At 40.2% G+C, this 15,445-nt stretch overlaps 1 protein-coding gene and 1 long non-coding RNA gene across 3 annotated transcripts in view; one reads left to right on the top strand and one right to left on the bottom strand.

The window, feature by feature from the left end:
- LOC139792385 (uncharacterized) overlaps positions 1–15,445 on the bottom strand; it is a 34,215-nt gene that overhangs the window by 10,324 nt on the left and 8,446 nt on the right. The gene's annotated exons all lie outside the window — the stretch shown is intronic.
- The window catches only part of CHN2 (chimerin 2), a 165,644-nt gene that overhangs the window by 148,313 nt on the left and 1,886 nt on the right, over positions 1–15,445 (top strand). For both annotated transcript variants that reach the window (XM_071735599.1, XM_071735601.1), the window contains 4 exons: positions 1,577–1,750; positions 3,492–3,569; positions 10,104–10,241; positions 12,205–12,310. In XM_071735599.1, coding sequence (XP_071591700.1) covers positions 1,577–1,750; positions 3,492–3,569; positions 10,104–10,241; positions 12,205–12,310 — 496 coding nt within the window. The remainder of the gene's footprint in view (positions 1–1,576; positions 1,751–3,491; positions 3,570–10,103; positions 10,242–12,204; positions 12,311–15,445) is intronic.

The raw sequence follows: 15,445 nt of genomic DNA, 5'->3' as shown, positions 1-15,445 counted from the left end.
TTGCCTAAAATTTAGACCACAGTTTAAAAGGTCAAAATACATTTCACAAATCAGTTTCAATAAGTGCAGTCTCAAGTACTGCTATACCTTTTCTGCATGTTGGTGATAAATAGTGACACAGAGGTTATCAGTAGGTCATTAAAAAAGAGGAAAATTAATAATAGTTTGCTGTTCAGGCTATTTGATCGTAAACGCATGCGTGCAAAACTGGCTTCACTAATACATAGCATTCTATTTGTTCACATACATAAAATGTTATAATTCTGAAAACATTTATTTTGGATGAAACATACATAATATTCTCCCTAAATTACTACATTTTAATTCTAAGTATACAGATGCATTTGGATTTAACTTCACATGCTTGCAGAACATCACTGAAATCAATACAGAGGGGTTCCAAACGTTTGTGTAGATTTTGCAGAAGAATAATGTATTATGTAGTAATAACAGTGTAGGCAAACACAAAAACCCACCCAAATCTATTAAATGTGTAGGTGTGCTTGTAATGATTATATGATTTTGCTTGATTAATATTTTATAGAGAATAATACTAAAATGTGCTGCAAGTAATATAGTCATGTTTACATTTCTTATAACTTGGACAGTCAGTCAACATGCAGAAACAGTAAGTAACTTACCAGTAATGATATTACACGTGGTGAGTTATCCCAAAGGGCACCATCAGTGATGGATGCAGTTAGGAAGCCATAAAAACAAGAATCAGAATTCTGTGAGATAAAGTAACTCACTATGGTGGTGTTTGCTTTACTAAGGCTTATAAATTCATTTGGCTGAATATTTGAATCTATCAGAAGAACTCTACTTGTGGAGATCAAGAAGTGATGTTTAAGTAAAAAAAAAACCTAACCCATGCAACCAAGATTTTACTCTGGATTAGGACACCAAGAACAATTTGTAAAATTAATTACTTTTATACATCACGCCTTTCAGAGCATTTTATATGCCTAAACTCACCTGCAGACTAAACACAGGGGACACTTTAGTCACCAGTGAAATGACATGGCAGGGGTGGGAAGGCTACTGATGTGGCAGAGTGAGCCAAAACACAACACTGCAAGAATGTGGGAGGGGAAAGGAGCCATGCTAGCTGAAAGAATTGTCCCAGTTTGAGTGCCCAGGTGAATCTTAAGTCCCGTGCCCATTAGCAGGGCTAAGCCACAAGCTGACCAGCTGAAGACAGTCATTAGTGTGCTAATTCTATAAAATGCTAAGCTCAAATACCCAGAAGTTAAGTCCCACCTGTTCGAATGCAACACCTGGAGCTACTTGTCCAGTGATGAACTGACTCTGACTGTACCAGCAGTCACCTTCAGCTCCACAGGGTGTGAGACACCCAGAGCCTTTATAGCTTTTTAACAACTGCTGGAGTTCACTTCGTTCACCGTAAGCCTTTTACAGATTTCCATGCTCATCTTTCTCATCTCCATTGTATTTATTATGGCTTTGCTGACTGATGAGGAAATTATTCCCCTTTCTTGATGTAGATAAATTCACAGACAAAAATCTCTCTGCACTACTATAAATTAATTAACCTGGCTACCTTTGGTTACAGACTGCGGGCTGAACGTACATAAGCAGTGCTCCAAATACGTGCCCAACGACTGCCAACCAGACCTCAAGAGGATAAAACGAGTCTACTGCTGTGATCTCACCACACTAGTGAAAGCCCATAATACCCAGAGGCCAATGGTTGTGGATTCCTGCATTCGAGAGATCGAAGCAAGAGGTTTGTGCACCTAGGAAAGCAGCAGACACACTTAAATGAAGATGACTTGAAATATGTGCTAAGATAGGACAAGGCAGTATGTTCATGCACACTGAAGACAGGATGAGAGAAGGGGTTTTTTTTTAGTGTAGGTGATCCATAGCTTTGCATTAGCTAGTAAAATTAAGTCAGGGCATCTCATAATGCAATTTTCCTGAAGTGCTTTCTGAAAACATGTCAAAACATGTATTATGTTACACTTCTGAAAGAGGTGAACTTTGAAGTGAACTTTACGTTCATGTTTATGTGTCTTTTTTCATTACTTTCTTTTAGCATACCTAGGGCCACTTCCAATTTGAGAGTAATCAGTTTAAATCAAATCCCTTATTAATAACCTTTCCGGAAATTATGGGCGAGAGAACACAAGTGACTGGAAGTGACTCAGACAAGTGAGGTCACAGGCTGTGGCATTTTGTCACAAACTGTGCAGGATTGTGCATGATGCTCTGCTAATGGCTGATGGACACTGTGGCTCAGGCAGCATGTCACAGCAAAACTCCAGCTTGTGACACATTTTTAGTAGAGACATGTGTGCCAAATTAAAGAAATACTCTATCTCATCCAACAAAACACATTTGCTTTGGACAGCAGATGTGTATGTTGTGCTGCCCAATAAGCCAGATTTCCCTGTTAGTCATAGCTTCAGCACAGGAATCTCATAATGTTGATTTCATGGCATCCCAGTAATCTGCATGGCAACACACTGATAATAGCCATAGGGATTTCAAAGCCACGCATGATCTACTGAAATCAACCAAAGATTTATGGGTAAATCCCCTGCTCTGCTAGGATTATATCATCAGTGCAGGGACAAATAGAAAGAATAGTTTGGACTAAGACAGAAGAGCTTTACTGCAATACTGTAGCAGGATGCTACATTGCATTTGAGATCTAATCACTTACTTGTACATTTACTGATTGAGATAAAATCTGCTGCCCGCTGTTTTTCCAACATCTTTCAATTTTTGCTTTAATTGCCATAGGACTATGGGAGATACTGATTATGTGCTCAAGAAAACAAAGTTTATGGGATCTTATATTGTGACTTATAAGTCACAATAAGGAGCTCTGGGATTAAAATAAATTATGTGTGTATCTCTGCTTGGCTAGCTCTGCCTGCTCTGCTGGGCAGCCCCACGTTTCGTGTTGGTATGGAGCAGTTGGGGGAGAGCTGTGCAAGTGAGCAGGTCTCTTGTGGTGATACAGAGCTGTAGAAGGGATGTACTGATGTATCCATTACATCTCTCAGCTGTATATAAGTGAAACTGGCAGCAAAACTGGGAACAAATGTGCTTATGTGGAAAGGCAATCTCTTATTTGCATTGCTATTTGTCAGTAAGCAAATGGTAAAAGGAAAGGAGAGCTCTAAAGCTTTATTAATAGCCAAATCCAGAAAAATCTCCCACATAACATAAATAAATCATGATAAGATCACATGCCCACCATTAGCAAATTACAGTATTTTCCTCTAACGCAATCAACTGTGTACCTAACAAAATCAGAATGTATAAATTCTAGAATTCTTTAATCCTTAAAAACAAAAAATTAAAGATTATCTTGGTCATTTCTTAAGTGCTCCAGAGTTTCACATTACAATTAATACCTTGCTACCTGTACTGGATCTGTTGTTCTTTCTTCATTGGTTTTAAGACTGAATTTGTTGATTACTGAAGCAAAGTTAACCAAGAACTTTTTCTTTCAGGCTTAAAGTCTGAGGGCCTCTACAGAGTCTCTGGCTTCACTGAGCACATTGAAGATGTGAAAATGGCCTTTGATAGAGGTATACCATTTTTTAATCTTGCACAGTTTTAATCTAAGCTTCCAGTTCTAGGGCTTTTCAGTTCCTCTTGAGTTTATATAGGTACCATGGTAATGAAACTGGCATATAAGCAGAAATACAAAAAGCAACTTCTCTTTTCTGAGTTCTTAAATTAATCTGTAGTGCTTTTCATGAGAAGCAATCTTATTTCATAGTTAGAGGGGATAATGAAACAGCAAGTAATGGTAGGCAGGAGGCTAAATGCTCAGGGGACTGGATGAATGTTCAACCTAGCTGTGCAGCCTGGGCTTCTACTACAAGGATGAGCTTGGATAGTCCCAGGGAAAAGTTCTTAGTCCTGTACTGATAGACTCAGTGCTTTACAATATGGTAATCTGTTTATGAGTTTAAGAACCAGGAACTGCAACTGGGAAGTTATTTTGCACGTAGGCTTGCAGAAAGCACCATACCACTGTGCATGATTGCATCTGCACAGATGGAAGGAGCATTGGGGAGATTTTAAGTATAGTTAAGAAATTACATAAATATTCTTCTTTCCACTGAGTAATGTTTGTCTTCCCACTTACTTTTTTTCAGTATTACCTCTGTCATGTTAGGAAATAGAATTAGACACAGCCCCGTGACTGCAAGCCCATGGGGACAAGGCAGGTCCAGGTCAAACCAGAAAGCCAACTGCAGATCAGGGTGCCAACCAGAAGGGTACACATCCAGGCACAGGCATGGCCATGACCCAGCTGGGGACAGCTAGGATGTGGCTCAGGCAGGGACTAGGACCTTGGGAGCACATGGGCAGGAGTTGTGGGGGCTCCTGAGGAGGCTGGGCAGGATCAGAAAAGCCTATGGGTGGCACATCTGACACCTAACTGGGCCTGAGTACTTTCTTGTTTATCACAGAGACATCACTGGCAAAGTCCAGCTAGGAATTGCCAGAGTGACTGGTTTTATGCTGAAATATCCTTTAAAAAATAAAACAGGCTTTAAACTGTGTTGGATGCTCCAGTTGTGAATATATACATAAACACACATAGGTCATCCATGATCTGGGTGGAAGAGATGTAAAGTGATGTGACTGCTATCATAGGAATATACATGTTGCCCACATGTAGCAGTAGTACTGAGAGAGTCACAGTCCCCATAGGTCCCACTCTGCTCCTTGCAGGTAAATCTGGCCTGGCAAAACACTTTTCTTCTGTGTGTTAATTCTCCTCTAAGTGTGCTAGCCTGAATGAAACCCAGGAGAACCACAGGTTAAAGAGGGAGGAGGTTGAAAAAAGCAGATGGAAATTTATATCTGAGCATGACGTGCACACTGCTGCAGCTGAAGTTCCTTTGAAAATGCCTTGAACTATTTGAGCCAGTTCAGGTTTACAGACAATTTATCTGTTATTATTGCCTATACCCATGGCTTAGTCTGGTGCCAATATGCACTTGAATTAGACTCGCAGCAAGAAAGTGTGATTTACTGGCAAAGAAGGCAGCACCTAGAAACAGGAAGATGCCTAACAGTACTGGATTTCCAAAGGGGAAAAAAACCCCAACAAACATGGATAAACCTTTATGTAAGAAAGCAAGGACTGAGTTTTCATGTACAGGCTGTGGGTAAAACCATTGGGCATAAAGTTATAAAAAGCCTTGTCTTCATTTTTGTTTAACAGTCTCAGGACGGAAAAGGGATAAGAAAGGAAAGAGAGTGTTGCCATAAATAATGCTAAAAGTGGTGGAACAGCAAGCAAAATATTTTTATGAGAACTACATGGCTAGAATATTACTGAGACCAGAGGTTAAGAACTTCACTATCCAGTTTTGAAAATGTTTTTTCCCTGAACTGAGATGGAAAAGCAGAAGGGGTTGGGTTTTTCATTTTTTTGCACAGATTTAAAGAGAACCAAAATAGATTTTTTGTTCTGACTTGTGGGCTGTGCAGCTAGAAGTTATCAGCTGGCAGAAGGCTGAGTTGGCAAGACATTTCCAGCCTGACAGTTCAGGGCTTGCTTCCTTGTGAGATCCAAGTTTAGAGAGATAGGGACCCCACCGTCACTTCTGCATTCCAGCCCCACAGGTGGGAATGTTGCTTTTCTGCTGCCCAGCTACCCCTGCTTATCCCTAGAAGCCAGGACATCAGGGAATGGACTATCCGAAGAAGCTGAGAGACAGGTGACAGGTCTTGCCTTCAGCAGCTCCTGGAAGGTTTTTGTTCAAATTTCATTATCTGCTCAGAAACTGAAGTTTGTGGAAGGTTTACAGAACTGTTGTTTTCACTTTCACTTCAGGAAATTAATATATTTTTCACAAAGGTAAAAAAGTAAATTAATAATTAAAAAATTAAAAAACTAGTTTTGAAAAGAGCTTGAGACAGTTTCTTGTCAAAGGTAAAGCTGAGAGCAGGGGTGTAGAACTCTCTAATATAATGGAAAGTCCTAGTACAACACAAGAAGATGCACACTGTCTGGGAATAAATTTTGTTTGACAATTTAAAGACCGTTTTTTCGCCATCTGAAAATGAGGCTCTGAAATAACCTTATAATAAGAGCAGGGATAAAAAAACACTTGACTAGCTCTCGAATGGAAGTTAAGGGGTTTACAAGAAGGCTTATATGGCATGGTGCCTGCAGCAGCAGAGCGCTGCTCTCTGGCATTTCAGAGCTCCTTTCTTGCCCATTGTTTCCGAGTCGGTCCCCAGGCATCTGGCTGGAATGCCAGTATGCTTTTGGAACTCTGGAAATACAGCTTTTAATAAATGGGCTTGAAAATAGACAATGAGCCCTCCCATTTTGTGTGCTGGACCCATCCTTCAAATAATGCCATCGAGCTTTGTGGTTCCCCAAGCTCTTTGTCACGCCACAGGAGCCAGAGGACAGTATGATGCAGGGATGAGGTGCAGGGGCTGACTCTCCTGATTCCATGTGCAGATGAAGGGGCACAAAGAAGAGAAGGAAACCCTCCCTCTGACTAATTCTGCCTTGCCAAAGGGACACTCAGTTGTTGCTCCCAAAGAATTACAGCCAGGAGAGGAAAGACAAGGGCAGGTTTGAAAGTTAACAGCTCGGGTAGAGAGTGGGATCCCACATCCTGCTAATTGGGCCCAATGAAGCTGTGGTAGTTGGTTTTAAAACAGGGAGAAGTTGGTCGTCATCCGATTTAAACCAAGACAACCTTCCAAAGCCAAAGCAGTGTAAATGCCCCTACTGTAAATTATCATTAGGCTCTCTGAGCCACTGACAATGTTCCATTTTAGTGATTTTTTTTTTTTTTTTTTTTTTTTGTAACGACAAGGAGTGGAATAATGTGGATTCATTTAATCTGGTGAATGTTGGTGCTGTAAAGCGACAGTTGCTCCCTGTCAGTATTGTTGAGCTGTGGCGTTATGGCATCCAGAAAACCCCCATTGTGTGCTTTATCCACAGAGCTGCCATTGTCACCAGTGCATTCTGTCCCCCCACTTGTTTGCATGGCAGGCTGGTACAATACACTCGCTTAAAATATTACGCTGTTAAATATTACATGAGGGCTTAGAGGCATCCTACCTCATACTCATACTCTTTTGTGAGTGCAGCTGAAAACCTGTCAAATGCCAAATCCAAGAAAAAACAGAGAAGCACATTAGCATCACAAAGGTGGTTCAATAAAAACAAAGCATTAGAGAGGAAGGAACCTAAGTATAACTGTAATTGAGTATTCAGAAAGCATTGCTGAGGCTTTAAGAATGTGCTACTTATTCCATTTCATTCTCTAATAACCTATTGATATATTTCTATACCATCCAGAGTCAGCTTAAACCTTCAAGGAACAGAGTAAAGATTGTCTTGGTCTTGAGATATTCAAATATCAACATAATGCAACAAAATGTGTTGGGAGTCAAAGTCACAAGGAAAGAGAAATCATGGGGTTTGGGTTGGACTGATTAGGTTTGTAAAGCTGAAAAGAAATTGTAATCCAAAATCAACAAAATTGTTGTCTCACGTATGGCCATTGCAATGATACTGAAAATACTAATTATAATCTGAGGAAAATTACTGTACTGAAGAGTTAAAAAAAAAATATTGTGCTAGTGCAGAAGGTGCCATATAAAATAGATGTAGTTCATACAGTGCATCTAAAAGGTGGATCCTGCAGTGTATCCCCTGTGAAATATGTCATGACTTTATCGTCATCGAAAGAACTTTTCTTTCTTAGTGCTTTGATTTTTAAGTATATTTAAATAAAAATATAAATCCAGGAGTTTGATGACAATAAGAAATAATTGCAGCCTGCCATGGGTCTTCAATGACCAGTTTCTTGCTGAACCTGAAAGGAGGGGAAAAAAAGGGAAAAAAAAAGAGATAATACAAAATCTTCCAAAGGAAAACAGAAAGCCACCTTTCTTTACATATCCACTGCAGAAATGTGTAGGTATATTATAACAGATGTATTGTTATGCTCACTTTAAAATAATCTTCACCATATTTCCATTGTATGTACATTTGTCTATGAAGTGAAGAGAAAACTCTCTGACTCAGGAATTAATGTATTTTCCTACAGTAAGCAAATACGTAAATAAGAGGTATGTTTGAAGTACCTTGTAGTCTGAAGGACCTCTAGCTGAAGTATCCCTTTAAGGCAGCTTGCTGGGCTGCTTTGCAAAAGTACTAAATAAATAACGCTTCCATTTAGTGTACTGGTGACCTGGATAATAGATGCAACCCTCTGCTTTGCTGTATCTGTCCTGATGCAGCTCCTTGGAGGTATCTATTTTCAGTGGAGCATTTTGAGTGCTCAGTGTCCATCAATTAAATAGAGCTCTCCACACGCAGCTTTACAAGACTAATGCTACTGTGCCTGGAACGTGTGGATTAAACAAAAGATTGGGGCAGTGTAAACATCCTCCTAGGGCTTATTGATGCTGTATTAAATTAAATGCTGATGGATGTATTCAGACTGCTCAGCTGCATCAAGAAAGGCTGCTTGTTTTAAACACTTAAGCATATAATCTCCTCTTGATGAGAACATGTAGTGCTATTAGTCTTAATGAGAATTATGTGCAAACATTGGACAGGACGTATCCCTTCAAGATGAATGCCATAGGTTTGTAGAAAATGCCAGCAATCAATATAAACTCTTTTACTCTGCTGCGGAAGCCTTTATCACCATCTTAGATGCCATGTATCAAGCACAGCCACACATCTGTCTGTATCAGGGCATGTCTAGAAGCACTTGTTACTGTGAGACAAGCATGGTGATGGCTTTACAGTGTGTCAGCACCTCAATGGTAACAGCCCAAGATTGTGCTTGCACCTCCTGGCACCTGTTGTTCAAGCAAGCATAACCTCGTGTCACCCCGCTCACCGTATGGTCCTAATCTTCTTCCACCTCCTGGGAGGGAAGAGCTATTATCCTCACTTGAAAGGTGAGGAGTAAGGACTGTGAGTTATAACTGATCTCAGAGAAGCCTGAGGTAAAGCTGGGGATTAAATCCAGACAGCCTCTGCTCTTGCTTGACCGGTGCCCTACCCTGTCTTTTTACGGGAATACCACCAAGGACAGGCCCCAGGAAAAGAACACAGCAGAATTTTTTGGTCTAGAGAAAAACATGGATATGAGAGTACTAGGTAGAACAGAACACCTAAATTTGAAAAATAACAGTAATCCAGCCTCGCTGTAGTTCTTGGATTTTCACTCCTTGCTAGCCACACGCTGGTCAAGGGGTCACCAACAACGCTTGTAAATGTTAAGCTCAGGTGATTAAAATGCTCCTTAATGGAGTTCTGACTAAATGCTCTATATGTGACAAACAAAATGTATGTCATTTCAGTCCCATAATTCATCTAGTTAGCTTTCCATCCATTACAAGTATCCATATTCATTTAACAAATTGCGATCCACATCTCAGAATAAATTGTATAGCTAAATGCCACAGCATGTCTATTTAAATTCAAATTTTTGCTATAAATAAATAAATCAAATATGAAGACAATAGAGGACATCCAGAAAATAAGGTCGGTTTCTTACCAGCTAATCAGTTGGTAAGAAGTTACAAGATTTGGATGTTTACTCTGATTTTTCCTTCTGATCTCACGGAAGTGATTGGAAATTTATGTCATTTCTCTGCAAATCTGTTTACCCAAGTGAAAATGAAAAGAATGGTTCATACTCCTGTGCATAGATCTGCAAATACAAAAGACAACATCAGGACAAGTTATTAACAGCTTATTTTCAGTGAATAAATGGGCCAAATTCAATAAGTACACTATTAACGTGATTTTTTCATCCAACACTAAAACATTTTATGAGAGATGGGACACTGCAGATTTTGTTGATGTAATCACTAGCCTCTTGAACAGAGGTAATCAAATAAATTGTTTACTGGAAGATAAAGAAACTACCATTCCTCATTCACATACTGTAAAATGGGTAGCAATATATTCTCATTTAATCCTTTCAAATGCTTTCAAGGTTTTTCTATTGTCAGGTTGGACACAATAAATCTGAATTAGAATCCTAGCCTTGCTTCAGTCAAAATTAGCCTGGTTTCAAAAAGATTTCTTTTTCTTCTTCTAGATGGTGACAAGGCTGATATTTCTGCCACTATTTATCCAGACATAAACATCATTGCAGGAGCACTGAAGCTATACTTCAGAGACTTACCAATTCCTGTGATCACCTATGACACCTACTCCAAGTTCATAGAGGCAGCAAGTAAGTACTGCATAGTAATTTGTGCTGATCTTTAATTACATTTCTCACCCATAAAGCTGTCCACCTCAAAGAAAAAGGAAAGGACAGACAACAGATCAGAAGGAAGGGCATTGCTCTGTTGACTACTTCTCTGCCACGTCCTTCTTTCACATGAAACCTTTTCCTGAATGTTGTTGCAGATGGGACATGATGCAGGTACACCATCCCAGCACTGTGAACAGAATCTTGGGGAGCAGAAAGCTATGGTCACAGTGCTTTGCATTTTTCAAGGAAACTTTGCATCTATATAGTAGTTAAAGTGTGCGTGCCACACAATTTGTAACATGAAAAAGTAACAGTGAGAAAAAGGCCACTCAATCAAACGTGAGAAATGAAAAACTATTTATAAGATAAAGGTAACTCAATCAAATGTATTGTGACCAGCTTGTTTCAGGTCACAGCCCCCTAAATCACGTTTAAAGGCTATGTTTTGATGGTTCTTAAGTGTATTTGTTCAACATTACTTTTAGAAAATATTTTTAGATGGTTTAGATTTTCATTCGCTTAACCTCACTTTAAAATTTTTTTTTACGTATTATAAGTGCGTTTGCTTCACATCCCTTTTAAAAACTGATTCATTGTTTTCTGAATCACATTTGTATCCCATTTGAGTTGCCTTTATCTGACCATTAATTTTGGTGTTACAAACTGTGTGATGCATGCACTTGAACTCCCCGATATGTGCACAGTTTCCTTGCAAAAGTCAGAGCACCGTAAGCAGAGCCACCTCCTCCCCGAGGTTCTGTTCACAGGGCTGAAAAAGCATCACCTGCTGGGCAGTGGTCAGTTGTCCTGGTGGTGAGCTGGCAGTGTCTGATGGCCAGCTGGTGGGGCCCCAATTGTCCCTTTCACTGTGCAGCTACCCCCTGCCTAGAGCCAGGGGTGCACACGATGAGAGAGAAAAGAGGACAAGAAGCATTCTCTGCCATAGTGCTGGGAGGGAGAGATGAGATTTACCTCAAACTCTGCTCTCCGGGGGGCACAGCCTTCCATGTAATGATAGTCTCTAATGAAAGCTCATCGAGTGGATTGCATCAGAATCATGTTATTGGCAAAAAATGTGAAAGACCTGGAGCATGTAAAAAATAGCATACTTTTGTCTTTAAAAGGCATCCTTTTTAATTTTGAAATGTCACATCAATAAGCAGCAAGAACAGCAGTTTGCCTGTGTAACAGTGATGCTTTCCCTAGTCCTTTTAAGAGCATGCCCAGAGGAGGCAGTTCCTCAAAAAGGAGGAGGCAGTCTCTCAAAACAAGAAGATAAAGATTCTTAATCTTCTAAAATTTCAAGCTCCTGGTGCCGTTTGTGTGGAAAGTCATGTAGCAAATATAACTCTGACTCAGTTCACAGCTTAGGGATCCATACTTTTCATGTAAAATACATGTAAATTATGCTCAGGTTTTTACAGAGACTGGCAAATGAGCACTCGTGCTCTCTGATCACAGATACCTACATAAAGATGTTCACAAATCTTTCTTTAAGTAATTCCATGTCATCTCAATTTCTAGCTAAATGTGTATGTTCAAGCACAGTCTCTGAAGCATACGTCCACAATCCCATCTGGTGTTGAAAGCTAATGGAAGTAATCTTATATAAATGAGTCAGTTTCAGACAAAGTATTAGGAAGCACTGAATGAAGCTTGGACAGTGTCCCTATACAGCTCTATAGATAGAGCTACAGACCATAGAGACAACTATTGGGTGGTCTTTGTTGCTGATTTCTTTGAAAAGCCTTTTTTTTTTTTTTTTTTTGAGGATGCAGAAATTGCTGATAAGTTCTATGTTTATGAGTTTCAAATTTATCCCTCCAAGCACAGTCAAGGTTTGTAAATGACTCCATAATAATACCTTAGCTTCCTGAATTAATGGTGATTACAAATGGAAAGCCCTTGTTAATATTAATCCTGTTTGGTGTTTTTATAGAAATCTCCAATCCTGATGAACGACTAGAAGCAATACATGAAGTGTTGATGTTACTCCCTGCTGCTCACTACGAGACACTTAGATACCTAATGATTCATCTCAAAAAGTGAGTTAATTGGCAAGTAGGATAGTCCTTGTAGAGCTTAACAATTTTCTGCTTTGAAAGAGAAATATTACTGAAAAGTACCAATACAACTTCCATTAGGGCACTGCCAGTAAAGCAGTAATGTTACAAGTGAACAGGCAAGTTATGTTTGTATAAAGGTATACAAGCTATGCTCATATGTGGCACAGTTCCTTTTGCTGGCAGATCACTGCCAGCCTCAGAAGAGTTAAGTGAGATTTGCCACATTTCTCTGAGCCAGATAATATCTGAAAAATAGTGTAACAGTGGGTACTTCAGAGATTTGCTAGATGTGCTGCAGCAAGTCCCTTGCTAAAGCTTTGCTTTTGTCTTCCCTTACCTCCTGATTTGTCTTCCTGAGTGATAACCCTATAAGGAAAGAGCTGTCTCTTACAAGCTGCTTGCTAGCGTCACAGTTAAGCCAAGAATTAAGCAGGACATAGTAAAAACAATACAGTGTGTATTATTTGACTAGTAAAAGAAATACAGGCCCTTACCAGTTATTTCCTTTCTCTTTTGGTTTTAAACACTCTCCACACCATTTGCTATCCAAAGTATTTTTAGTGATAAGACACAAAATTCTAAAAGCTGCCTGAATTTAATTTTTCATCTCTTCTGAATTGTCCCACTGCTTGCAGCACGGCTGCAAATTTGGATTATTTTCTGGGTTTGATCTGCATTATTCTGCACCACTAATGCTAACATGAAAAGAAAAAGACCTCAACTCATAAAATTGCATTGGAGAGCTTGTGTGAAGTGCATTTCATGTGCAATCATTATGCAGAGACTTTTCCTCATTTTGAATCAGCTCAGGTCATTACAACTGAGTATTTTTTTCCTCTTGATGAGAGATCACCTGGGCACACAGGAGCTTCTTCAGACTGCAGAAATGAGATGTGCAAATATCCACCTTTGTCAGCAGCTATGCATGGAAAATTCAGGATGAACCATGCTGGCTTTTAAGAAGGCCTATGGAGAGTGTAGACGATCAGGGACCTGCATACAGAGTATTTTCATGACCTGGCAGCAAATTTTTAATAGCCAACTATTGACTTACCTTCCTTCTTTTCTATGAAATGCTGTATAGGCTTTGCTTCAGCTGTTGAGTTGAACTACTGATGAGACAAAAATAGTCCAAACAGCTGATTAAGCTTTTTCTCTCAAATACCTGCAAGTCACGCAATGAATTTCCACTTCTTTCCCAAACAGCTTTCAGCATCTGCAGGGAAATCAAATGCATGTCAGAACATATGGCAAATCTGTCAGAGATCTGAACATGAAAGAGGAATGGATCCTGTAGGTTCAGACTATGCTTTTCTGTAGGTTAAACAGAGTCCCACAGGGCTCTGCCTACACGGAGGAAACATGCACTGGTGTCAGGGAGTCTGTGAAAAGATCACAGGATTGCAGGATCACAGCCCCTATGCCAGTGCTGTTTATTAACAGAAAAGAAACTGCTGTTAGAAGCATGGGAAAACCCAGCAAAGGACAGTGCAAGGAAAAATTAGTTTGTCAGTTAATCAGTTAATTGTTTTCTGCAGTTACCTTTCTGATAACTCTTTTTTTGCTCAAAGCTGGAGGAATTAGAATAGTTTGAGCAGTCCCCCCTGTGGCCAAATACGTGCAACTCCATCCATGCTGACCTGAAGCTATGGATCTTCTCTGTGTTCACTCCAGGTCATGCAGCAAACCCCACACTCTACACAGAGGTTTTAGCAAGATGACTGCAGCATGGCATAGCTGTTTAACATCTCTGCTGCATACAGCCACAGGCTGAAAGCAGAGTGTTACCATACATTTGCACAGAGGTGGCTGAGGCCAGGCAGCCTTGGCTTGTCTTTTGTCCTTGCAAAGCACAGTTAACATATTTATGTTAGCAGATGGTGACTTATCTGTCAGCAAGGGCACTGACAAATTTCTGTCCTGAAAGCAAAAAGAGCAGTGATTTTTGGTGACAGAGCCACTCTTTGCAGAGGGCCATTGGTAGAAGCAAAACCTAAGTCCCATAAAGACCCTGCAAACAAGGGAAGACCAGATTGCTGCTGGTCTCAGCCTCTTTGTGCTGCCCTGACAGCACAAGTGAATCCAAACAGCTGCCCAGCTAGGAATTGCCATGGCCAAGGGTGGTCACAGCTTTCTCCTAGAGAGCTGACTCCAAACCCAGATGTGGTTCACCCTGGCAGAGGCATTGTGAGTGCAGATGTGACACTGCACCCCTAACCTACTCGGGAACAGTGTCTGGTCCATGAGGGACCATGACTGATCCAGGGATTACTGTTGTTTCTACACTGCAATGCAAGAGCATCATCAGGACTGAACTTAAATGTTTGCTGTGACAACAGTGATGTAATCCACTTCTATTGCCTGGAGGGCAACCCTAGAGAACATCTTGCATTTTCCATCAGGCCTAAGGGATGACTTCTCTGCATCCTTGGCAATCTCTGATTGCCCCAGCCACAAGTACCTTACCATTTTGTATGTACATTTTATGACTCAAATCAGGGAACAACTGAGGCTCCTTTCCAGAAGCCTTTCTGTTCTCTGTCAAGATCAGGTGGCACTTCTAGCAGCCTGACTTCAGCAAGCCACCTCTCTGGACTGCTCCAGGATTCAGCCTACTTCTAAAGCATAACAAGCAATCAGAATCACTCAGCTGTTGGTTGGCCTGAGGCAGCCAGCAAGACAGAAGTGAGTGGGTTCCTGCAGGCTGGAAGCAGCAAGGTCACTGGTAATCAAAATGAAATCTGGGTTCATATTCTTGAAACACATCTATTATACCTGGTAGAACACACTGGAGAACTGTAGTTACGGTAGAGTAGACCTACATACATCATCATTTAAACCATGATTATGCCTTTCAGAGAAGCAATTGCCACTAATTTTTACATCCTAATGGACAGCCACATGGAAAAAAAATCACTTTAAATGTCAGAGGAGTATTTAAAGGTGCTAGAAACTTCAGCCCCACTGTAACTGCATTGTACTTGCAATGGAAACAGTTACTATACTGAATGAAAGTAAAAAAAAAGTTACTGAAAAATGCTATTATCTACCAATGCTTGATGTGAAGTGGGACTACAGATTAAGATATTCTTTTACGGGAGGTGAAAACTTCTT

The sequence above is a fragment of the Heliangelus exortis genome, chromosome 2, assembly GCF_036169615.1.
Source record: "Heliangelus exortis chromosome 2, bHelExo1.hap1, whole genome shotgun sequence".
In the NCBI taxonomy this organism is placed as follows: domain Eukaryota; kingdom Metazoa; phylum Chordata; class Aves; order Apodiformes; family Trochilidae; genus Heliangelus; species Heliangelus exortis.
The sequence above is the reverse complement of the archived record's forward strand: the minus strand, read 5'-3'. Positions and strand labels throughout refer to the sequence as shown.